Below are 26047 nucleotides of genomic sequence, written 5' to 3'. Positions count from 1 at the left end.
AACAAACGGGGACAAAACGGGTATAATTTTTTAGTATACGAGCAGTGGTGAGTGTCATGGGGCTGCTGGAAACCAACGTTTCTAGGGACTTTTCGTGGTTCGTGATTGCATCTTGTTATGTGCAAAAATCAGGCAAAAATGCTATTCACATCAATATCGTTCACTATTTGCCGCTGTACGGATCCCCTTTTTTTGTAATAGGATCACGGAATATTCAGCACGATCCGTAAATTACCGAAATTAATCAGCCAAAGTGCTAATAAATATTCACACTACAGTGCTTCTACGTCAAGCAGTACTCGTAAGGATCGGCCATCGTGTGTCACGTTAAAATGTCAAACTGATTCAAGAGATTTCAGACGATCATATTAAAAATATTTTTACAGATTAATTCAACACAGACGATATTCAGGAAAACCAAAAATAAAAAGGAAAAATGGCAGCGCCTATATCCCGAGGATGCATTCTATTATTTATTCTCATAAATGCCGGTAAGACTGTCACATACCATAGAGCTTATCATCACACTTAGTCATGTTTGTCCTGATTTGAACCACGACAAAACATTTTTCTCATTTCAGCTTGCACTGAGAGGATCAAAGACATGATATACAAGCCTTTAGAAGGTGTTGCAGCTTGTTTTCGTCGCCACAATGGTACTAACCAATTTGGTTGTTCATGTGAGTATAAAACGTGTTATTAAAAGTCAGTTATAAGTTTCTGACCATTAATACGAATGTAGAAGATATGGAAAAAATGACTAGAAAATTACCAAATTGGTTTGCAGCAAGTCGATCAGGCAGTGTCGGCGTTATTCATATAATCGAGGATGAGGCCGAGCTCGTGTGGTTGGAAAAAAATGGCAATGCTGGACCATATACAGCTGTTGTACCATTTTCAATGTTCACCAGAGATACTTTAATTCGGTTACGGAACACAGAAAATATAAATGGAATTCTGCTGACATATAATTCTAGTATAGAACGACCCTCACATTACTCCCCCGATGACACCTGTCCCAATAGATACGCAGGATTCAAACAGTGCGATACCGAGAAACCTTGGAATCCCTGGGGATCTGCATTGCTCATGGAAGACTGGCCATTCCCAATGTTTTATTTAAAGGTAGGCATAGAATTTGAATTACATCCTCGGTGCATTTTGGTTAGCACCAATTACTGCAAAAATTTTAAGCTTGTCTTACTCTGCAGAATCAAAGTCAATTGAATGATGTCAAGACTTGTTTCACTACCTTCAATGCCCATGATCGTGATAGCCAAAGCCAACGATCACTCTGTGCCTTGGAAATGAAATCATTTATGTTCTCTGCTGTGGATTCGGAAACTTGTATACGACGAAGCATTCCAAGATTGAACTTTAATCCACCGCTATACTGTGACCCTCTGGGTGACAGAAATATATATTGGCCATTAGCAGCACTGGACAATCAAACAGAATCTGTGATCCTTGTAACAGCACGCTTGGATGCTTCAACTCTATTTGACACACTGGCACCAGGCGCTAATAGCGCAATCACAGGATTAGTTACACTCATCGCTACGGCACACTATTTGCATAATATGAATCCAACGGTCGGAAGTGAGTACGAAATTGAAAAGTACAAACCATTTGATAAATATGAACGATTTAAATATCTGCTTTCCAGAAACGAACGTTGTATTTTCACTGTTCAATGGTGAAGCGTTTGACTACATAGGGTCTAGTCGATTTGTGTTCGACTTAAAAAACGGCAGTTTCCATTCATTGGGAGAGAAAACTTTAATGTTTGATCAAATTCGCACAGTTGTTGAGCTAGGCCAGCTTGGGGAAGGAGATATCTATCTGCATTCCAGCAATTATGAAAACGATTCACTAATAACTGCATTGATCCCCAAGTTATCTGCAAAAGTTTTAAAAGACAGCGTACCACCTGCGTCAATCCAAAGTTTCCTGGCTGAAAGCTCTACTATTAGTGCAACAGTAATTGCAAGCCATGGGGTAAATTTTACAAACAAGTATTATCACAGTATTCTGGATGATGCAGAAAGTGTCAATTTCACGAGGTATGAATATTATTATTTAGATAAATATTCTCTTCTGTCTGTATTCTAATGCTGCGAACTCATTGGTAATTGTTTTTAATTTCAGCTCTGAATCTGGTCTTGCTAAAAGCCTAGATAAAATTGCACTAGAGCTTGCTAATCAGTTATTTATCATTGTTACTGGGACAAATACATCTAGTAATGGTTCTGGAAATATCGAGAACCTCATTTCAAAAATGCTTTCTTGTTACCTGGAAAGCGCTAACTGTTCTTTATTCAAGTCAGCTTCTGCTCCTGGTCACCAATTGCCGGATCAAGTCCTGCCACTGTATGTTGGCGTTAACAGATCGCTAAATTATGTGACAACTTATACTGGACAGCTGTTGGCCTTATTGACAGGTACAACACTGGCTGAATATAATTCCAGTATGTGCTATGAAAACCAATCCCTTTGGATGGCAGGGCTTAATTTCCAAGGGACGTGCATCAGATCCGCAGTCAATTACAGCTTTGCAACAAGCCCAGCTTTCCTAATAGATGGTAATGTTAACATGAATTTTCCTGGCCATGTATGTCTTGAAGTGGAAATACCAATGAAACCAATGATCTAAGAATTTATAAAGTCTATATCTTTAATGTTTCTACTTCAATATTTGTAGGATATGATATGAAATCCGGATATTATTCTACATGGACAGAATCCGTGTGGCAGGTACTAAGCATGAAGATGTTTCTGAAGCCCTCTGTGGCAGCAGAACGTTTGAACGTGATCCTTGGAAGTTTAGTTGCAATTGCTTCGTTTATCATAGTCTGGTTTATCCAGTTCCGTGCTGATCTTCTTTTCAATCAGATGTAAGTTGAAAACTACGACTAATCATTGAATGAGTCTATACGTAGGTATACTTTTACGCATTACAAGAATCAATTAAAACGTATTTATTTGGAGTTATATATGTGCTATTGAAATGCTTATCGATTTGAATTATTATTATTGAATTTGCCATGCACTTGCGCTTTGAAATGGGTTTACACCTCAGATTCATCACATTATGTATCAATTATGATGGACTCATTGTAACTTTGTCTCTTCATGGTTCTGTGGGCAAAGCGGGAAATTACAAAGCGTTTATTGTCTCATACTTTGCCTATCACATTCCTAAAGCATAATATCTATACTAGGGTGTCGAAAAAAAAAAAATTCTGAACACAGGTTCAAAAGTTTCATTTTGGCGTAAAATTACGCCTGTTAAAATTTGAGCTCTCAATATTAACATTAAAAGATTGCGCAACATACTTTTCTATTTTTCATAAGAATAATATGGGAGAAAATGGTCTTTGCTCCTTCTGATTTTTATAACTAGCTAACGATGTATCATACATAAAATTCACATACATATTTTTCTAGGGAATTGAACGCTGTACAAAAAAGGTCTTGCCATTTTATGATAAATCTACTCTTTCAAAAGTTATTTAAGGTCCTCAAATAATTTTTAACCTCATATAACTTTTTCAGAAAGAGTACATTTATCGTAAAATGATAACAGACCTTTTTTGTAGAGCATTCAATTTTCAGCAAATAATTGTCTGTAACTCTTATAAAATACTTATCCCAATATCTTCTTTGAATTTCATTTTTTTTAATTCACGAGAAATCCGATAATTCTTGCTGTCCCTTGAAGAGTGGTTTTCGATGAAATATATCTATAAAGTAAACGAATTATAAATAATTCACCAAAAATGTTGCATACTTTTTTTTCATGCAAAATTGTGTATGAAAATAGATTTATAACTCGGTGTGACCACGAAAGATTTTTTTACTGTCAAATACCAAATTTTGCACGGTAAATTCAAAACGCCGTGGCCGGTGATTATTGCTTAGCGCTCCCAATTTTTTTATGCATATGAGAATTTATAATCTAGAAAATTACGCATGGGTTTGATGATATCTTCATTGAGTCAAAAGATAGAATTTGTGAAATGGTCATCATTTTTTTTTTTTTTTTTTTTGCCATCATAGAGGATTCATTGCAAATGAAAATGAAACAAAAAATCATGAACCCTGTCGGACTGGTATTTCTCATAGCTAGCAAGTGCACCGAACCTTTCCCCGAATGTTAATATTACGAGCTCAAATTTTAACAGGTGTATTTTTATACTTAAATGAAATTGTCGAACCTGTTTCCATAAAAAAAAAAAATTTTATTTGACACACCGTAATCTGCACGTAGTAATGTGTCTGACAATAACGATCTCAGCAAAAAGTTACAAAAAGTTCAATGCATGTACATACCTATTTCGCTGCATTATGAGTAATATTCATTTTTTGTGTTAGAGCAGACTTTCTAATATATTTGTTGCCAATCCATTCTGAAATGTAAACCCAGTATCGGCTAAGGTAGATGACTTTCCAGACAAATATTTGATATCCATGTTTGTACTATTTGAATGTGTGTCAATGCAAATAATTAACTCATCAGAAAAGTAGCATAAATTATTGTGGCTTCATGAAAATTGGCGTTTGTGGCTTTTCAGTGTTTTTATCCACATGTCACCTAGTAGCAATAAATATTAATTTGTCATTAAATCTAGGCCCCAATTAGCATAATTTAGATTTCAATAGACTTAAATTATTTCAGCGGAACTGCGGATTGCTAGGGATACGCCGCGAACCACATGACAATGACCAGGCTAGATTTGCGTCGAGAAGAACGTAATGTTCCAGTAACTAGTCTTTGAATTCAAAATGTGTGTGGTTACGCCCTCGGACAAATTATTTGAAATTTTCATTATTTAGGGTCCACCAATTCTTTTGTAAATATGCAGCTGTTTTAAGGACATTCAATACTTTGGCCTTTACTCTGTCGGCTAAGTATTATGCAACAATAACTTATCACTGCAAACGCTAAGGATCTAACATTTTATTTATTATACCTAAAGGATTAGCGCGCGTTCACCTCAATGAAAGTGAACCTCGCCATTTTTATTTTTTTATGCTCTCTCTACTTATGATATAAACTAATGCATACAGTTAAAAATGGAATTGAGCAGTGCATAACATTGTAATATGTAATATTATTAATTGTGAATTAATTTGATTGTAATTACGTTCATCAGAAGTGTATGTCCCATATTAATTAAAATCTTGACTGATTTTTACGTCTAAAACGAGTATTCAACTTAAAACGACAAATGTGCAGTATCACACTTTATGTGTTCTAATAATTTATCTGCAGTGGTAGAATAACAAATTGCAGTACTAGCAATACAGTTGTCATTAGGTGAGCAAAAAATCTCAATATTAGAAGAGTTGTAGAATATTGTTTAGGAAAGCTAGAAGGGAAAGAGAAAAATGAGAACTTGTTAGCTAAACAGTTACACATAGCTTAAGGCGGTGGTCACTGTTTCGTGCTTGATTTTTAACTTGACTTTAAACAGCTGTTACGGATATGGAAAGGTTCGAAATTAACGAACCATTACACGGCTAAGATTCTAGTTTTATCTCCACTTTAAGTTTCGAAACTCGAAAAAAAATGGCCCATAATTGTTTAACTAAGCATATTTCACTCAGGACATGTTAGAACTCAAGAAGAATTACGAAAAACATGAATTAATCAAATTTTGTCACGTCTTTCGTTCGCAACTTTTCACTTATGAAAAGTGTTGAATAAAGTCACTTCGAGTAAAATGAGGGGAATTGAATAGTAAGGGACCAATTTGCAAATTTTAAAGCTTGAAATAAAGATGAAAATAGTATCTTTCAGCCGCATAACCGTTGTGTTTTTGTTAACCTTCCTGTATCAATAGCAGCTGAGCGAAGTTGACCTAAAAATCAAGCATGAAAGGGTGGTCACTACAGCTGAACCTTAAGATGAAAATGAGTGAATCTGTCATTTTGTTTGTCTAATACTATTGCTATGTTACGTTGGTGGCTAAGTCGCTACTCATATATGTAATTTTCTCATTTCAAGTCTTCTACACTTTTTTCTGAAAAATCATTACTATTGGACATTACTGTTCAACAACATATACTGCATTAATCTTGACCAATATAAGTTGAAACAATCACAGAATGCCCAATATGAGAAAATTGCAAAAAAGCTTAAACATTTTTTTATTCTTTCTGTATTATCCAAAAACCACTATGATATTGGCTTCGCACAACTGTAAAAGGCTCTCAGTAATAAAATCATGGCATCACCCAGTTTTTACATTTTAGATTAAGTTGCTTTTTGCTCAAGGATTTTGTTACACAGCGAGACTAACATACTGCTAACACAAAGGTACTAAATTTGATAATCACAGCATTATTTCTACGTGACTACGAATTTCTTTGATTCAGATCATATGATGGGGTGAGAACACTTTGAAATTTTATGATTTGAAAAATGTTTACCCGTCAATATAACTGGACAGGGAACCAAACACATCATCAATCTTCTTCAACTATCAATTGTTTGGTGCAGCTGGATTATTTTCTCAACCATTCTCTGCTTCTGGTAATTATATGCTCTACAACTATTTGTATGTTACTTCTCAATGTGGATAATACGTTGATAAAGAATTATTCTATGGGCTTTAATGGAAAACAGATGAACTCAAAAATTTTCAAACTAAACATGTACATTGAAAAGATGGGGACTGTCAGATATTTATTTCTATCGAGAGCGTATAATACTTTTTTGAAAAAAATCATTATGCAGATACTAGTATTTACACGAAGCTATATGTAATATACTTGGAGCACAGAAAGTGATAACAAGTAACATAGCTTGTCATAAAGATGGAGGAGTCGGATGCCAATATTCCTGATGTAAACAAAATTTTCACAATATTATACTCAATATTATGATTCATATAACTAGAAAATTATTTACCTTCACATTTTGGGGACTGCACCAGTTTCCTTCACAATCATAAACAAACACGATGGATAAAATCGAAGGCAACTTCAAAATTTCAGGAAAATAAAGTTATTTGTTCTTTGTCAAGTCACTTTTCGGTATATAATAATTTTAATTGATCAAGCTTTTTGTAGATATAAGATGTAAATATAACTGTACAAGATGTAAGATGATATTGTAAAAAATATGGGGAATTTTTGCAAGCGTGATGGCATTTATTATCAATAAACTTAATTAATAGGTCGTAGATGTACACGAGAGAAAAAGAGAGAGGAAAAGAGAAATTCATTTTTTTGATTTCACCAGTATGCAATATTTTTTTTGACTGTATGCATTATATGTTTACTCTTACTTCCTGTGTGTACATTGTAATCTTCATTTTCAACTCAGCAGGGAGTGGTTTCAAATTTATCAGATTCGCATCAAAATATGGAAAGTAATTTGAATTGTCATACCGAAAAAAAAACTACAATTGAAACTATTTTTCCCAAGATAACACTTTTCTCAACAATTAGAGAATGATACATATCTTTGTAACAAAAATTTATCACTTGATAACATTTATAGTGAGCGAGCAACCAGTAAACTAAGTGTTCAAGAATGTACACAACTTGAAACAAAAAGAAGACTGCTGATAATAACTTCATGTAACGAAAAAAAGTTATGCACACTCGCATAAATGTCTACGCAGTGTTATTGTTACAATTATTTGCCGTAATAATAGAAACGCATGTAACACTCTCAAGACATGGAGATAATGACAGACAAGTGAAATTAAGAAAACACGTTTGGCAGTACATATGTGTGATTTATAATAAAATGAATTCTGTAAAATTGTTATGTCATATATCATCCTTAGATTGATCATAAGTGCTGTGAAAATCCAATGTGAAAATTACGCGTTGCGTGTGAATAACCTGATAAGTCCAGCCTGAAGGTCCGTACATACACAATACAGGTTGTTTTAGAAATTTTTATTCTATGCAATATGTGTCGTGGGATGAGACAATCACGTATTATTATATAATCAAATATAAATTTGATCAATTTTTTTTTGCATATGTCCGAACCATATGTACCATATATATATATATATATATAATTTTATAATATTTTATATATATATATAATTTTATAATATTTTATATATATATATATATAATTATTATACTTATATTATTATATATATCTATATATATATAATTCTTAATTTCAAGTATTCACTATTCATTAGTATTCATTCAGTATACAAGTATGAAGTAGGAGGCTGGGCACCGCCCACCGAGCTATCACAGTTGTCTGGTGCCGCAGCACATACGTATACGTGGTTCAGCCTTAAAACCTACCTCTTATCCTAATATTTTTCTTAATGTCAAAGATCATATAAGATATAAATATAGCCTTGTACGAGATTTACTGCACGATCCGAATTAACAGATTTCTAAATTGGGACATAATTATTGCACGCATGTAAATTTTCATCAATGCAACATTATTCGGTAAACCTTATACCAAGCTATACCATGTTACATGCTGTCTGCAACTGATGATGGCGTTCGAGTTATGTAAGTACATTTACAAGCTGGTTTTATTATGTATATATATATATATTTTTCATTCTATAGTATAATAGGTATAAAATTTAAGAAAATGTTCATCAACACCTTTATTTCGCACGTCGTAAACATAAGTTCTATTCGTCATTTAATAACGTTACATAGAGGAAGAAATTCAACACGTGGCACCTTGACAATTATCACAAAATATACCTCATAGAATAAATTATCCTGATGTATTGCCATTGTCAACTGCTTCGTAAGATTAATTTGATCGGGAAATTGAATAGAAATGTAGTAAGAATCAAGATTATTGACGTGCAAATATGTCGATGTCGAATTAATACAAATCATAATTTTTTGTTCGCAATTTGATTCATATTAAAAAACGTATCAGAAGTAATTCGATTTACAACGGTAATTATCATATGTAGACAGTGTATGGCTACCATCTATGCGTGGCATGTGCGTGTCGTCACGTCGTATGTCTTCCGTTAATGCAGCGTAATATTAAAATTTTTTTCGTTATGTACTGTTAATATTTATCGTTTCAACGTTATTACTTAGTAATAGGTTTAGTTTAGTATGTATTACTATGTACAGCAGTACCAGCCCGCAAGCTGTGGTACATGCACAGAGACGACACTTAGAGTTTAAAAATATACTCATATATTTTTAATTTAAGTAGTTATTATTATTATCATGGAGGGACAGCACTTTGCTACGTGACGACGATGCAGAGCTGGTTGTCTCGACAAGTAACCAAGTTACCATGCTCTTCGATGGCACAATATTACACACTCATTTATGAAGGAATAAAGTACTACAAATGACCAAATTATAAAAACTAAAATCAAATGAGCAATTATATATTTATTTATTACGACGAAAAGTTAAACTTCAGTTATATTTGTCGGTAACTCGTAATAAACAGGGCAAAAAAAAAAAAAGGTAAAGTGCGAAGATCACAAGTGTGTAGTCACAAACAGTTATCAACAATTAACAAATAAATGCGATATAAGATTCATGATAATAGAAGAGCTTGATATACTTGACCTACATGTCCGCGACTTGCGAGAATGATTACGTATCGGACAGTTAAAGCAAAATATAACGTCAAATGCCTTAATACTGTAGTGAGCAACTGGGTGTGAAGGTACCGCGGAGAGCCGACGTTTCTTTTAGTGGACAGAGGTCAGTGAAGATCGTCTTCGTCGCTATCATTGCCATCCTTAGTTCTATCGACATCAATTTCGCCATCGCTGGTACCTGAATCACTCCCTGAATCTTCCGACTGCCAGCCTGACTGTTGTTGTTGGCTTTGTGGTTGCTGTTGCTGTGCGATGTGCTTAGCAACTTTATGTCGCTTGCCAGCACGAGGTATCGCCTCTGCTCCTGCACCATCTAACATCGGTTGTAAAATTCGTCGCCTGGCATTAATGAACCAGTTATTAACTTGAAGAAGCGTTAGGTTCGTTTGGCTTGCAATTTGTCGTTTTTCATCTTCCGTTGGATATGGATGCTGTAATAAATTTTTATTTTAACGCAACAATTTTCAAGCGTCAAAACTGACGAAAGGGTATCTACACTTACAACCAAGTGTTGGAAAAGCCAAGACCGCATAATACTGGTGGCTTGTTTAGGGAGGACTCCTCGTTTTTGTCTTCCCTTCCTAGCGCTACTGTGACCGCCACTATGACCGGAAGTTGTTGTACCACAACCTTCGTCTTCGTCTTCACTCGGTGCTGGAGATGGGGAGCCTGCAACAGTAATATCTAACTGACGTTCATTTACAGTTCTTGAGCAACCATGACATCACTAGCATATTCTACTGGGAAAAAGTAACACAAACAAAGTTAATGCCTAATTAAATAAAATAAAAGACAGTACCTAGTGAGATATTTTTTTTAAAGTTAGAGATGATGAAATATACATTTTTGTTCACAAAATTTCAAAATGACCACAGGCTTCTGTGAAGAGTAATTATTCCGCAGACTAACTATTCGAAATAGAACAGAAATAAATGTTCTTCTGAACAGTATGCATTTGTTCAAGTCATAACTTTAACAGAAATCTAAAACCAAAACTTATTTTTTGTATTGGTATTCAAAACCTTCATGAAACCTCAAGATTCTCCACTGAAATTGAAACTATGTTGTAGACTAAATTGCGTTAAAAATCACAAAACTAGCATATGAATAGCATGAATATCGAGTGAAAGCTTTAGAGAGGTGTTTTCATTTCGAAAAGTATCTCTGCAGAAAAGATGTTAGCGATAAATAATAGAATCGGGTAACTTCGAACCAAAATACTTTTCGTCACTAGCATCACCAACATCAATATACTGATTTTCACGTTGTTGCAACGGAAGAAGTCCCCAATATCCAGCTTCTTCCAAGTATATTCTTTCACCAGTATTTACTGAGTCAAATTCCTCTACAAACGAGAATAATCAATAGTGTACTGTTTATACATTGTATTCAACATATCGAGACACTGTTGAGATGATTTTAATATTGTAGAGAACACATGATTATCAACAAACATAATTCTCCTGCAAAAAATAATTTTAATAACTGAATAATAATAAAATCGTAAACAAGCTTACCTTGACCGAGATACATGTCATTTGCAGATGCATTAGGGTGAGCCCCGATCTGTGAAAGGGGAGTGCTACCATGGACCATCGATGGCGAGGGTGGATCATCGTTGTCTTGGCTGCTAGATCTGTTTGAGTGTTGAGTGGCGGATGACGATCGCGTGGAAGAGGGACGGTCGTTACCCCTCTCTCCGTGAATCGCCAAAATACCCGCGCTACTCTCCAACAGTGGATCCCCCCCGCTCACTCCGAGTCCGTTAGCTCCCGACTCAACATCATTGCCTGTAGATGACAGCACCTGGCAAATATATGTCGCAACTAGCCGTCAGAGAGCAGGGGTGGGATACTATTACGCTTTCAAGAGGTGTGCAAGTACCGTATTTCCAATATAAAATCACTCATGTGAATCGTTCCAACTATCGGCTGGTATGCGACAAATTGGATCAATTGGTGAGAATTGAAAATCTTTGTTTTCACAGTGTAACCATAGAAACATATAATGTGTAGAAAATCGAGAAAATTTACCAAGAATCTATACAGTACAAGTTCTACCAATTATTCGACGAGCCATTCTTTCGTATTATTACATATTGTTTATTTTTTGTTACAACTCTCTCGAATTCCCGCAGCATATATTACAAGAAATAATAAAACTAAGAAAAGAATTATGTCTATTACTATTATAATTCTGCTTGTAGTTATCATCGAAATTCTAGCATCAATGATACTCCCACACCTCTAATACTATAAGGATATCTACTTAGGTAACGGGACAGGGTAGGGATCCCTGCGAATGAGAATGCGACTAACCTGTAGAGGGCTGCTTCCGTTGCTGCCACTCGAAGGGCCCATATCGTGTCCCTGATGACTGTAGTCGCTGCGAAGTAGATTCTCGCTCTGCATTTTGCCCTTTAGACACGTTATGTACCTGTTGCAAAAGTCTTTGCAGAGTTCCTGAACTTTTTCCAATTCTAGAAGATGAATTCGTAGCACCTGTATGGCCTTGATCATCTGCAAAAACAGCAATATTTCAGTAGTGTTGTTCAACTGTTAACTATTTATTCTGATGTTATTTAATTCCTTTCATTTATTATTCCAATTATTACGAGCTTGGGCAGTACTTCACTGGAACTCTACATGAGCTGTGCTCCAGTGTTTTATTTGAAGTAGACATTAATGTAAGTCGTTCACAAATTTGAATAAAATATTTTTGTGAACGTGAGCTCAAATTTAAAAAACTTTCCGAAATTCCTATAAAAACTGGACGATTTAAAGTTAAAAAAAATATAATTTAATTTTAGTTGGTCAGTGCCAATTGTCTTGAACTTACATCGAGTTGCTAGTCCACCGAGATCAGCTCTACATCAGCTGTGATAGAAATCCGATTCTTTTGAGTGAAATATATTACACATATGATACTTACCAGACCATCAATCTCTGGGTCATTGATTAGGAATGGTTTTCGGTCTCTTTCTTGATGTTGGACAAACGCCTGAATGTCCATGTTGAAACTTTCTGATGTTGAATTGTCCGAGCTTTGCGTTGCTTGCTCGCATCTTTCAAAGAGTAACGCTAATAACGGGAATAGAGGATGTTTATAGACAGCCCTTTTGTCTGCCTCAAACTGAGCTTGGTCTTGATGTGTCGTATAGTCAGCTACCCCGCTTGCAGGGTCCTGATCGTAGCCAGGGGTGACCATTGCTAGCGCCACTGCGGTGCTACCTTCTTGCATCCTATCGTTCCACTCTCAAACTAGCCATTGTCACCCAGGTCCTCCGGGCCTAATACGCTTTTATATATCGAACGAAAAAAAAAAGAAGAAAACTCTTCTTTCACAAGTTATTTGACAGCGAGGGTTCACCTGTAAGCAAATAAATGTAATCTAAATTATCAAACCATTATCAGTTTTCAACGGTTATTCCAAGAAGGAAACAGAGGAAACTGGTCACCTTTATGTTTACTTTTTAACTTTGTAAATGTGAATTCCAGTAACCAATTTTCTTTCACTTCAAACTTGAATCATTCTTTCGTGTACTTCAAATTTTATACTAATGTACCATTACTACTGATTTAGCAGTTCGTAAATATGTACTACAGATATTTCTAAATTACAAACTTTGCGAGAGACTCTTCATGGCATTCAGTATGCACAATCTTTTCTACTCATTGTAAGTTCGATAATACGTTTCTATAACTTTCCAACTCTACGCCATCTGAAATAATACTCATACAAATATACTTTGATACAATATAACACCTCAATTCGAAAGTACCTTTTTTATTGTTATCATGTCTTCAAGGTAATTAAACATAATAAAACTTTATAAACTATTTGGCACCAATTTATGACAATAAGCATAGTTATTTAGCAAGCTCCTACAGGAGGCGACACATTTTTTATTTTGTTCAAGTTTTATACTGCCAGTTCATGTATATAGTTTCATCGTCTTTTTCCTTAATGTTTTATGTACAGCGTTGAAAAAAATTCCAGTAATAAAGGCCTATCAGCAAAAACGATGATTTCGATGCTGGGCTAATTTTAAGTTTATAACAGGGCGGTCCATATACGATACATATAATGTACAGCGTCTACGGTACAGTTCGCTGATGTTAGTACGTAATTCGTGCACAGCTCGAAGGAAATTATTCCCTCGGTACAGACGGCTCTCGCTTAAGGTTAATCCACACCAAGGATTGTTATTCGAGGTATGAGTTGTCAAAAAGCTTACACGAAATATCGCAAATTTTACCGCACATGATTGACATTTAAAACACATTTTTATATAGGTGTACATATAGGAGGATTACGGAATTATATAAGAATAATGGATGCTACAGTAAAATTACTGCAACGGGTTCTCTATGTGCTGTAAAGTAACGCCCTGCTCGGTGTGAATCTTGTTTTAACACGACGAACGAACGAACGAACGTACGAAGGGACGAAGGAAGGAAGGAAGGAAGGAAAGAAGGAAGGAAGGAAAGTCGCCAGGCCGGCAAGCAGAGAGAGCAGCATGAGACTCGCGCTACTGCATTTAAATGTCATCATTAGAAGCTTCACCCGGCGGCTCTCGAACCGCCAAACCCTTGGCGGTGGTGCCTGCCGCCCCTCGCGATTCTCCGCATGAATAAATAAAACACTGCGCAACGGCGACAACGTATGTGAAAATGTTCTTAGGAGAAAGGAAAAAGTAAATAAATATAATTTATATAAATAAACAAATAAACAAATAAACAAATAAAACAAAATTGTCTAGGTATCAGCACGTGTTGCAGTATTTTTTTTTGCCTTCCTACTCTGCAATCTCGTACAATGATACATATATACATATATGTATATATATATATATATATATATGTACGCACATATATTCCTCTTTCCTTAGAACACACGCGCGCACACAAATATTTATGTATTATTGCGATATTCGGGGTGAACGCGGAGGCGCGTGTTTGGAAACCTGAAACGAGGGATACTTTAACAGCTGCATGGTTGAATAACGAACGCGCGGGACACAAGGCCTGTGGTGGGTGTTGTATGTACAATAAAGGTAGAACAGAATGAAATAGCTACAATTCGGAGTCGCGAGTGGTGTTTACACAAAGCAACTGATAAAATTATACGTAGCTGCCCTTTCACCCCCCTCCCCTCTCACCGAACGTTCCTTTATCCTTCCCTTCACCCCACGTCCGCCTTGGCCGAGACATCGGGAAAATTGCTGGCGGCCTTAATTAAAGATGGAGGAGTCGGCGAAAACTTTTAATCAAATTCTATAGCATCGGTGAAAACTCCCACCCCGATTATAAAAACACACCTCAAAGTGTATATAACATCCCGTAACTAGAAAAGCCTAATATATTATGAAACGACGGAAGTGCGCCCCGTCCGCTGTACTCTTGGATGTTTCTTAAACTTTTAACAACGTCTGCCATATTTTCATATTTGATCTATACTAGATTTTACCTACAAGTGATAAATATCCAAACGTTGCCGCAGTCGTACGTTATAATTTGTAAAACACTAAACTCCTTGGAATGTTGAAAATATTTTTCAATAGTAAGAAGAATTACAGTCACTTATTTCTCATAAACAGCGAGAACCTCTGACAATGCGGGTATACAAGTTACACCAAACGGCAAATCCGCTATATTGATGGATTTGCGTCTCCTACATTGGTTGCTTTGTGCAGAATTACAACGCGTGGTATAATCACGTGTACGCCCATATAATCGATATTAATACGATACGTATGTAGTACGTGTACCTAAATATTATGACAGAGTACGATTTGTCTGCTATCGCGTCGTTGTTTCTTTTTTTTTCTCTCTTCTCTTTCTCTGTACATATCGATCGTCAAACTCTACAGCTAGATCAGAAACGTTTGATATATTTCAAACAGCACGCAAACGCGCATTTTGCACCACCCGATGCAATTCTGATCGCAGCAGAATATTTTCCAAAATTTATTTCCATTTTTTTGTGTGCAAAAATACAACGTATAGTCGTGTATAACGCGAAAAAAAATGTCATCTGAAACAATAACCAAATAGAATTTAGAGCTCGCAGATAATCGAGTAGATTGTACAGCAGGTAAACGAATGCAAAAATAAAGAAAGAAAAATCTCAGGGATTTGAGTACGAATTTATTGTTCGCGTATCGCGTTAGTTCGTACCCATTGCTAGGTTTCCTTTCCGTACCCACCCGACACTCTTGCAAAGATCCACAAGCACTCCATGCATATACATACATGTATACATGGGTATCCACATACCCTATATAGAGAAAGAAGAAGAAGCGCGTCGAACGCTGAAAAGAGCAAAGCTCGGCGCGAGGGTCTCTCTATAGTCGTAGCCAGCAGGGGAAGGAGGATGAGGATGAGAAAGAGGATGAGGAATAAAAGGAGGAGGAGAGACAGAGACTACGGTATAAGCCGGGCGAAGGGTGTTGGAGCCGCCGAGAGAACCGAAGGAGGGAGGGCGAAAGGAAAGGGGACAGGCGCCATTACTTGCAAGTGGCGCTTTCGGAGCGCATCTTTCCGACAAAGCCGATATTTATCGCCCCCGGGGTTGGTTTGCCCGCAGCCAAGGTTTCATTTAAAATATTATCGCTGACAGTGGTCCTCTCATCCTCTATGTTCTAGGCCGCACAAAACCCACAGGAAACGCCGCAAAAATATTCCCATCCCCTTTCATCTGCCTTACATACATATGTAACACTGTTCCACCTGTACCTTCTGCCTACGTCCCGGCCTATAACCTATACCTGTACCTGTACCTATACTTATACGTACATCGGGGCTAAAATGAGATCTTGTACGCGGAGGAAATTTGTGTATAGCTACGGGACATTTCGCCGAGGAGATGAATATTGCTTTTGGTTTTGAAATTTTTTTTTATTTATTTATTTTTTGATCTTTTAATACGCAAAACCTCTCGAATAATTCACTGCCGATGTTATACGAATTCGTTGAATACATATGTATGCAGTATATGTATAGTATCTCATGTGTTGAACCATAATATTTGTTTACCACATTTATTGAGAAAAAATTAGTCTTGATTAGTGGTCCATCGGGGTTGAAACAGAAAATGTGCAAAACTCTTATCGACATATAATTTTCTAGGCTTAAAACTGTTAGTTCACGTTTAATAATAATATACACACAATGTACTCATATCCACTGAATTAATTCGACGTCAATTTAACAATAACAGAAGGCATTATACACTGCAACGTGATAACGAAATATAAAATTGTTAAAACAACCCCTCAGAGATGAGCCTCTCGACAAATTCCGACAGCAATAAGCCAGGGTAAAAAAGGGGCTTTCGACGTAAGCAGGTTTCAACTACCTAATTCCAGGATTTAACGCGGACTGGCAGGGACGTTGACTTTTCGTGTCAAATTATGTAGAAATTGGGTGCCCGACACGCGGAGGGGTTGGTCGTGCGGACACACCACTTCAGTTTGGGTATAAGGTAGGCAATTCCTGAGCAACCCCAGAGAAGAAACCACAATTCCCAACTCAGCTGGATAAAGCCGGGGTTATATGTATATTTGCAAAGGGGTAAAAATCGAAAAAAATGTAAGGTAAAGGAAATATCTAAAAACAAAGCGGGAAATTATCGATAATTTTCCTTTTACAGGGCATATTTTACTACTGTAGTTGAATTACAGTTGAATAGGTCGGTTACCAGAATTTAACAAAATATGCCCTGTACAAGGAAAATTATCGATAATTTCCTGCTTATATATATATATTTTTTTGTTGTTATAGCATTTTGTTATTCATATATATAACTTTGTTACAACTTTTTTTTCACTGGGATCCGGATATTCTCATCAAGGCCGCAGTGAGCTACTCTTCTGATCGATTGGAATAATAAACCTTGCAAGAAACAAAGAGCTGTGAAAAGAAGAAAACCAACAACGAAAAAGAAGCAAAAGGTTATAAGAGGCGAGAAATACATACGTGGAATAATTATTAAATGGTATCGTACCTCTGTATAGATCATATCATAAAGAACCCAGACGCGAATGACGATCGTGAGATGAGCAATAAAAATTCTGCATTACGTGCTGTCGGCAAACTTTCAACGTATCTTGAGAGTAATTAATTTTTTAAAAATTCGTCACGCTATAACCTTTTATTACTAAGTGCCGAAAAAAAAAAACGTATACATGCATATAGTTCATAAGGCAGAAATAAAAGACGAAAGTATGATCTAACAGGACTATGAATAGTTAATCGAATTACGGAGGAAGCCATCGTTGCGAAAATTCCGGGTATGATAGGTATGTATAACACAGTTAAGCAGGGTAAAAATTTGATATTTTAATTAATGATCTCGCATTCGCATTGCCGAACTATTCCTAATACAAATGTGCACAAATTCGAATGTGAAAAAAACCGACAATTTGGATCGTTTATAGAGTACAAGGTAAACGTGTATGTGAATATTATTACTGACCAAGGAAAAATTACAGGTGACATTTTACGGAAAAAAAAGCCATCTGATAAGTTGTTGGTAATTTTAACTATCGAATGAAGAACACGTTGGACGATTTAAATTTACATTTCACAAGCAACTATATATGCCTGATTTTTTGCCAGATTAGAAGAGAAGAAGGATCGACGTTCGGGTTGTAAACGCGTCTTTGGAGAAACAGGAAAAGGATTTTAAAAACTATAATTAACGTGGTTCCACAACGTTATGCTCACCACTGTCGAAAGAGGCTCTGCTACAATAATTACGTTGCGACGACTCGTGGTCTTTAGGAATATAACGAGCGCTGCCGCCTTGAGCGATGGAAATAAATGGCGGGCGTGATGGATAAATGCTCGTGTGCATCTCGACGTGAAAGAATAAAAGAACAAGAAAACAACAATTTGTTGTTTGACTGCAAAGGAACGTGTCGTTTACGTCAGCATTTCTTTCAACGCTGTAGAAGTTCGCTGTAATTTAATATTACAACGTACCCGACTATCGTTACCTCGACGATAAGGTAATCGTGCATAAATAAATCTTCGGAATGTAATCGTGACTATTCTTTTATACTACCACAATAATCTCACTATTTGTAAAATTTAATTGTTCTCCAATCGATAAAGATATCGTCGGATTGAAAAAAGACAAGTAATACCTAACGTGCGAAGTATGAAATATTGAACAGAAATTTAAGTTGAATTCAATAATACAATCTTGAAAAAGCAAGAGTACAGTGGAAAGAAATTTACGAACCTCGATCTCTCGGCTATTGAAGGTGAAAAATCATGTTGGACAACCTTCTGGGTCTCTCGATACTCAAGTTTTCAAACCGGTCGGAAACTCGCTTTCGCTAAGATTATCACTGTCATTATTTAATATTAATTTATTTTTTCACTTTGACTAAGGACGATAAAAATAGGAAGGTACGTACTACACTGCCGTTATACCGGAATTAGGTGGGGCGTCGTACACAATTGTGATCACAAAAATGAATGCGAAAGAAAAAAAAAAAACATCCACATGTAGGTAGTGTTACAACCGTATCTTGACGTAAGAACACAGAATGTAAGATGATCCAGTTTCGCATGAGGAAAAAAGCCGCGTGATATTATTTTCGGAACCCACGTGTTTTTAGCTCAATCGCTCAATCAACGGAACCCGTACTAGGTGTTTACTATCTGTCAGTCAGAGCGACACCCCTCCTCCCTGTGAGCAGGCTTCAATGGCCGTCGATTTTTCACAGACCGGCGGCGGCGGCGGCGGAGTCTGTCACTCAAACGTCAATAATGGCCGAAGTCCCTCCCCGCCTTGCCGCGAGCCAGAACAATCATTTTCATGCGAAGAGGGCGGAGCAAAAACTACGGAGCTACTGCTGGCTGCTGCTGCTTCTCTCGGTGCTTTTTGGTGTTCGGAAGGGCCGTACGCCACAAAGTGATATTTGGGAGGCGTTGGTTCCACCGAAATTCACTCCAGCGACGTTCTTTTGTTTCACCCGAAACGTCGCTTGGGAACGAAGAAAAAAGAATTCTTGTAGGAATGCGTTGCTTAAACGTAACGCAGGGAGTACCCGTACTGTCGTTTTGGCGATTCGGTTATCGCTTGGTTTAATTTTTTCTCATCGAACGACATCGCTGCTCTGATCACACCCCTTTATAAAAAGATGCGTTTTATCCTCGGGACATACCAGATTTGAGTTTTTAGTTACGCTACTGCGTCATCCCCACCCTGGTGTAAATAAGAATGCGCGCGCCCCTGACTTTTCGCGATCCCAAGGAACGGGCAACGCGCATTCGAAACTAACCTATAATTTCGATTTCAGAATATATGTATATGCCATTGCTGAGCGCGTGTGCGTGTGTACACGCATATTATGAGCATCGTTTATCAATTCGTAATTTGAAGCACGTGTTGTCCTCGTATATGCTTTCTACCCTAAATGAAGAGGCGAGTTATTCCCAGGCAAAATTATACCGAAACGGTTTGGCTTCTTTCAACCACCTCACACCAGACAACGTCGACTCGGGTTTTTACTATATACTTTTTAAAATATACGTAGGTGGGTGCATTTGGAGAGACTTGACGTGTTCTCGACTGAAAGTTCCGTCACGCGATGTAGCAATAAAACTGTTTAATTTCTACCCCCTAGTATCCGAGTGCATAACACCGATCGTGGAAATGCAACAACCTCGTTTCGGTGAACTTTACGATACAAAACTCAGTAACTTGTCTCGTCGAACGTCGAAGATTGCAGTATCAAAATTCGCATCGGGACCCGATTGTTTACTGCGGGTTTACAGGTGCCTAGCTACTACAGGTGGAGGAAAGATACAAAAAATAAAATTTATAACGAGTAAATCGTAACGTTAGAACCTACCGCTTGTCATGCATATACGGATGTTCGTCGTCTGGATCCAAACCAGTATCGATCTTATCTATTTGTTAAAAAGTCCACCGTCGACTTTGCAAAGTGAAAGAAATGGGGCGTTTACTACTGACAGAAGTTATGCGCGAAATGAGATAATCTTCGAAGCGCGTCGAAGGATCGTCATCGTAATTAGTTCTTTGCTACAACTCGAAAACATAACCTCAATTTCTAGGTTAACGTCATTTTAGAGGTTAATTCATTCCACAGACGGGAGTATTACCTTCAATTCTCGTTACCAAGATTTATGATACCGCTGAAATAACAACCTATGTGTACTTCGTGTTAACAACGGGTGTACACTTACCTAACTGCTGGATGATTTCAGGTAGCTGTGGTGAACAACACAACACGACTCACTTGTTTTTTGTTGGTTTTTTTTTTTACCTTTTCTCTTATCGTTTCTTTTTTCGTAGGTTCTTTTTACTTTCTTTTTTTCGTTTTTTTCTCTTCAGATCTGCGTTGAAGCACGGATGAACAAAACGGTTCGAACAGTCGAAATTCTCGGCCACGTGTCACAGATCAAGCCGAGCTCGTCGTAGACGTAAACAAACCCTTTTCACACCGCCACGATCACCCACCGTTCATGACTATTCACAACGATAATAAATTAATGTCATTAGTAGACATTTTTCGATGCACCGTCCGCAGTACTCCTCCTCCTTCCACGGTCTCTTCTCTTTTGTGACGTCACGGACTCAATACTTTTCGCTGTGCTCGAGAAGTGAGTCGCAAGTTGATATGCCGTGATGATAACAGATGGCAGCACTCGAATACCGGGATTCATCGACGAAGGTCTGCTTTATCGATCGATTCCTGTCGACCACGCGGGATTCTGTTTGAACAACTATTCTATACATCAAACATATTTTCGTGTATTCCGTGAATTAGAAGAAAATAAAGACAATAATTTATGCCACGAAACTCATTGTTCTTTGCTCATACGTCATATTGCGTCATACCTTTGAAAAAAAATTATTTTTTCATACAGACGTCGACTTGTTTGGGAACAAAAATTCATGTCACATTTAATTAATTCACAAAATATCTCAAACACACACATACATATAATAGGTTTTGCTCCACGGAAAACGTTTTCTTATGCGGTACCGTAAATGCATTGTTCGTAATTTTTTCCGTCAAATTATGTGCTAATTAAATAGGTAAACAAAGTTGATAACCAGAATATAAAGTGATTTTACGTGACTGGATTACGCACGAACTGATCGTGACAATAAGCCGGTAGTCGTCACATGAGTCTTTCGTAACCACATAGGAATTCTAAAGGTAAAAAATAAAAAATAAACATGACACACCGATACAATTACAGTATTAGGCAGACTCAGGGTTACGGGTGTAAGATCGACGTTGGATAGAGACAATCTTCGGTGAATCGGTGTACATGCGTGGAGGTCGGAAGTTATCTTGAAGAATGGAGAAAACTCCCGGAAATATCGTACAGTAATGAATCGACAGTTGGTTTATATACAGTAATGAATCAGCAGCGTAATTTTACGAATATTTATCTGGAAACGCGCCCGTCTTTTAAGACGCCGTCTGGACGCAGATAACGTCTTTCATACATTATAGTATTGTATATCTGTGGAACGGTGTGTGTGCGCCCATACGTAGATATATTACTAAGTCAAGACGGGTATAAGTTTGCACAAGGTGACAGAGTGTTAGTAAACCATACGTGTATGCGAGTAACAAAAACATCGCGGCATACGCATATGCCTGCAGTTGAAACGCTTGAATTACCTTTTCTACCAATATGGAACGTAGATATCTGAAATACAGGTGTTACCTGTATGTGAAATTCGTTACATCTGCCTCACACCTCGCACTCGATAAGTAACGCGTGTTCGGAAAATGGTATCTTATCACAGGTTGTTATCAGGGAGGGCCCGGGGACTTGATAGAAGCCCGATTTTAATGTTCGCTCAACAGTTCAGTGTTACGTTTGATCAAAACACCATGATTTTTCAAATATTTTTCCTATTTTTTTTATCCCATGGAATTCGGGGTGAGAATACTAATAATACCACGGCGAAAGTCACAGTCGCTCCGACCCAAGGGAATATGTGCCAAGTTTGCACCTGCACAGGTACGAGTTTATCATTTTCGCTCTACGTACATATAGGTATACAAAGTTAACATTGCACGAGTACAGCACTTATTCCACTATCATACGTCGTTATATGATCCATCGCCATTTAATGGCGACGTAAAATTTCATTTTATAATTCACAATTCGAGGTGGATATATGTACATACATAGTAAGAAGCAGGTAAATTTGCATCGCGTAATGTTTCACAGTGTGAACACACGCGTCGTACAAGTTACAGTGTTGCGTACTGTCGCGGCGGTAAGAAAAAAATATAGGACATGGTAATGGCAACGCGGTTCGAGCAGCTAGCAGTATGCACATAATTATTCCTGACAAAAATTATCCATTCTTTTTCAGCAATATTTGCTTGGATTCGTGAATATTATACTCTGTAGGATCAGCATCGCCGGTTTGACATAATGGAGGTACACGCGCAAGGCGTATACGTTACTCATTATAAATTAGAAAAATTATTGTCGCTCGATCATTGCTCTAGTTACGAGCTGCGTTAGAGTCTCTTATCGCAAAATCCATAGGTCTCATTTGTCGTTCGAACACGCGGAACGGTGCGATTTGATTCTACTGCGGTATTAAACATATATTGTTGAACAACGGCTAATTTTCGCAAATTCCAGTCACACTTTTGTAGTCGAATTTCTGGACAATAACGAGCGATGGCATTGATTCATTTCTGTGGAATATTGTGGTTATCCTTTGCGATAAAAAGCGTAATGACAAATTTTTCGAAAACCTGCTGGAGAGATTCTACTTACTACACTCACGATCAGATATTACTGCAGCGGTTTATTATCGTACCCATTCGGATATTACAGAATCAGAATTGAAATAGAAATTTACGATCAACAGAATTATGATAACAGACGATGCTAGCAATAAAAAGTCAACCGAGTTTAATTTTTGCTTGTGATTTTCGTATTTTCTAGATGGCATAGTGAATTGTAGTAGCAGAAATCTGGAGGATCACTTCGAAGATGATAATTGGCCGACGGAACCACTGTTGGAAGTTTCATTTGCAAAAAATTCTTTCGTACATGTGAGAGCTTTTCCGAAAGTTAGCGTCAACAGGCTAATACTCCGGGAAAACAGTATCAACACAATTGACGAAGGGGCTTTTCTCGAGTTGAGAAATTTAACCGAGCTTGATCTCAGCCACAACCAGTTGACTACGCCTCTACTGGGTCCGCATGTATTTAGGGTAAATTAAGCAAAAAATTTTTGGACGTAACCCCCGCATAATTGTATGAATTAACTTCAGTATTACCTTGAATAACAGGGTCGGTTTTCGCCAGTGGCTTACGAGCCCCTTCCAAAAATGAAGGTCCTCAATCTGGCTTACAACGCGCTCCACAGTCTTCATCGGGATCTCTTCGAGCATTTGGGAAGTTTAACGGTTCTCTCGCTCGAAGGAAACCCATTTATGAACATTGATGACCCGACCGTTGATGCACTCAGTTATTTATCCTATCTAGAAGAACTCACCCTGAGCTACTGCGACCTCGACGATTTGCCCGAGCACGTATTTCACACCCCTAAGTAAGAGACGAATTCGCTACGGGTAAATGAAAATGCGAGGAATTCGATGAAAGTTTGGAAATTGAGAGTAAATTTGCCGTTTCAGGTTCTTGAAAAGGGTAGACTTGACTGGAAACAAGTTCAGCTCGCCTCCGCTTGCTCTCGAGGATGGCAGAGCCTTGGAGTGGGTGGCCTTGGACGAAAATCCCATTAAAGTCATCAACGAGAACAACGCCTTTCCGATAATGGCAAACCTCAAGGAACTGAGTCTCTGCTGCATGCACAATTTGACTGCCATTGGAGCCGGTGCTTTTTCGGGTTTGACCGGTCTCGAAGTTCTCCACATCGAAGGATGTCCTCAGCTCGAAGTCATCGACGAGAACGCGTTGGCATCAAAGGTCTGTGGCTATAAATTTCCTTCAATTTTCGCACGCAATGGAATGTAAATTAGAAAATCGTTGGGAAAATATAATCAATCGAATCCTCGTCACAGCATGAATTAGGGATCGAGTGGCCACCACTAAAGAAACTTCAGTTGGCTGACAACGCTCTGCATTATTTGCCAGCTAAGCTGATCGGAAGATGGGACAAACTGGTGGACCTTGACCTGCACAACAACAAGTGGGGCTGTGATTGTAAAAACCAATTCCTGGTGAGTATAATCGTTTATTTAAGAAGTGATAAAATTACGTGGTAAGATTTAAGTTCCTGAATATTTCACTTGACATTACCTGATTGTTAGAGAAATTTGGGGAGTGCGATGGTTAATTGCTGGTTCATTTAACCGCAGACAACCCGCAAAGTCCTCTTTCCGCGGATTGAATAAATATCCAGTTTCATTCGACAAAATTGACATACCAAGAATCGCTGTAATCAATAAAATGCGATTAAGATTATAATTCATTTCGGTATATTCATTAAGTCGAAAGTACAAACACAAGTCGTAGCCAAGTTCGGTTATAAAAGTCTTGCGTCCAGCATTACAAATCATATGAAATTTTCACAGTTCACATTTACGTAGTTCCCAACGTTCTTTAGATATAAATTCTGGAAATTTGATATCGAAAAAAATCACGCCACGTGCAACTAAAAAAAAAAACAAATTAAAATTATTATTCAGGTCGAGTCGCTCCTACCCAGTCTTGGCGATAGGTTGATGGGCGAGAATGCGAATGATCTGACTTGCTCGACACCACAAGAACATGAGGGAAAAAATCTGACCTCTCTCTCAACTCGTCATCTCCGTTGCGTTGATTTGTACAATGCAAGGCCGGAAAGAGACGCAACCGTTCTTGTTGGCATTTTAATCGGAGTTCTCCTTGCCGTTCCGGTAACTCTTGCTGTATTCGTATTTTGGAGACGAGGATTCTTCTTCTACAATTCTCAAGGCCCAGCGACGTTCTCTCGGGCATTCTACAAACGAGCTGATCGCGACGAAGACTTTTAGATTTAGAAAAAATTCAAGTTCGCGTTATAAGAATAGTTATTACATAAGTTACGATTGTATAACTTGCCTGTATTTCAACTCCAGTTTTGCAGACTGCGCGTAGCTCTAGGTGAACCAAAATCGAACAAGTATCGCTGGAGGGTTGATACATGAGGTAACGTGATTTTGAAAGAAATTGAAAATTAATAATGTACTGCTTTTAGTGTATGTATAAACCGTATTATAAGATAAAAGGAAATCCTTTGCTCGGTGGTTGATGTGAAGAATCGTATTGACATTTAGGCCTCCATACTGGCCCTTGTCACAGTTACTCCCTAAAAATTTACGAGGGCAGTCACCGAACCAAGTATTTCTATTTCGCATTCGGAACGACACGTGTGAAAAAAACAAATTGTTAACGAAAATGTTCTACTTATTTTTTAAATAAAACCAGCTTAAACAGCGAAAA

The 26047-nt window shown here is 37.5% G+C and overlaps 3 protein-coding genes across 9 annotated transcripts; 2 read left to right on the top strand and 1 right to left on the bottom strand.

Annotated features, from left to right (window-relative positions):
• The first annotated feature begins 63 nt into the window (after positions 1 to 63).
• On the top strand, positions 64 to 7777 carry Nct (Nicastrin). 5 transcript variants are annotated; one of them, XR_006882949.2, is made up of 10 exons: positions 64 to 301; positions 387 to 491; positions 582 to 680; positions 788 to 1125; positions 1212 to 1599; positions 1667 to 2063; positions 2149 to 2582; positions 2702 to 2894; positions 6382 to 6538; positions 6743 to 7777. XR_006882949.2 is itself a non-coding variant. In XM_046624173.2 (9 exons), the coding sequence occupies exons 2-9, from the start codon at positions 437 to 439 to the stop codon at positions 7620 to 7622; spliced, it is 2016 nt and encodes a 671-aa protein (XP_046480129.1). In that variant the 5' UTR covers positions 64 to 301; positions 387 to 436; the 3' UTR covers positions 7623 to 7777. The 5 variants fall into 5 exon arrangements, 3 of the variants coding, with proteins under 3 accessions (XP_046480129.1, XP_046480130.1, XP_046480131.1); XR_006882950.2 differs by having other exon boundaries at positions 7511 to 7638; XM_046624173.2 differs by lacking the exon at positions 6382 to 6538 and having other exon boundaries at positions 7511 to 7777.
• Positions 6732 to 21186, bottom strand: LOC124217952 (homeobox protein PKNOX2). 3 transcript variants are annotated; one of them, XM_046624178.2, is made up of 6 exons: positions 20816 to 21186; positions 12522 to 12959; positions 11909 to 12109; positions 11108 to 11396; positions 10093 to 10274; positions 6732 to 10021 (listed from the first exon to the last, which is right to left on the bottom strand). In XM_046624178.2, exons 2-6 carry the CDS (start codon positions 12828 to 12830, stop codon positions 9695 to 9697), a joined length of 1308 nt encoding a protein of 435 aa, XP_046480134.1. In that variant the 5' UTR covers positions 12831 to 12959; positions 20816 to 21186; the 3' UTR covers positions 6732 to 9694. The 3 variants fall into 3 exon arrangements, with proteins under 3 accessions (XP_046480134.1, XP_046480137.1, XP_046480135.1); XM_046624181.2 differs by lacking the exon at positions 20816 to 21186 and adding an exon at positions 18840 to 19562 and having other exon boundaries at positions 10093 to 10259; XM_046624179.2 differs by lacking the exon at positions 20816 to 21186 and adding an exon at positions 18840 to 19561.
• A 985-nt stretch (positions 21187 to 22171) lies between these two features.
• On the top strand, positions 22172 to 26047 carry LOC124217951 (leucine-rich repeat neuronal protein 1). The gene is made up of 6 exons (XM_046624176.2): positions 22172 to 22615; positions 23564 to 23835; positions 23914 to 24173; positions 24259 to 24550; positions 24646 to 24804; positions 25273 to 26047. Exons 1-6 carry the CDS (start codon positions 22381 to 22383, stop codon positions 25597 to 25599), a joined length of 1545 nt encoding a protein of 514 aa, XP_046480132.1. The 5' UTR covers positions 22172 to 22380; the 3' UTR covers positions 25600 to 26047.

Source organism: Neodiprion pinetum, chromosome 4 (genome assembly GCF_021155775.2).
Source record: "Neodiprion pinetum isolate iyNeoPine1 chromosome 4, iyNeoPine1.2, whole genome shotgun sequence".
NCBI lineage: Eukaryota > Metazoa > Arthropoda > Insecta > Hymenoptera > Diprionidae > Neodiprion > Neodiprion pinetum.
Note: the sequence above shows the minus strand (reverse complement) of the source record. Positions and strands in the feature narration are given on the sequence as shown.

Coding starts and splice junctions, on each gene's coding strand:
- Nct (XM_046624173.2), top strand. CDS start 437: ATGGCAGCGCCTATATCCCGAGGATGCATTCTATTATTTATTCTCATA. Junction 492..581: donor ATTTATTCTCATAAATGCCG/GTAAGACTGTCA, acceptor TTCTCATTTCAG/CTTGCACTGAGAGGATCAAA. Junction 681..787: donor TAACCAATTTGGTTGTTCAT/GTGAGTATAAAA, acceptor ATTGGTTTGCAG/CAAGTCGATCAGGCAGTGTC.
- LOC124217952 (XM_046624178.2), bottom strand. CDS start 12,830: ATGCAAGAAGGTAGCACCGCAGTGGCGCTAGCAATGGTCACCCCTGGC. Junction 11,397..11,908: donor ACGGAAGCAGCCCTCTACAG/GTTAGTCGCATT, acceptor TATATTTGCCAG/GTGCTGTCATCTACAGGCAA. Junction 10,275..11,107: donor TGACATGTATCTCGGTCAAG/GTAAGCTTGTTT, acceptor AACGTCAGTTAG/ATATTACTGTTGCAGGCTCC.
- LOC124217951 (XM_046624176.2), top strand. CDS start 22,381: ATGGTATCTTATCACAGGTTGTTATCAGGGAGGGCCCGGGGACTTGAT. Junction 22,616..23,563: donor CCAAGTTTGCACCTGCACAG/GTACGAGTTTAT, acceptor CGTATTTTCTAG/ATGGCATAGTGAATTGTAGT. Junction 24,551..24,645: donor AGAACGCGTTGGCATCAAAG/GTCTGTGGCTAT, acceptor TCCTCGTCACAG/CATGAATTAGGGATCGAGTG.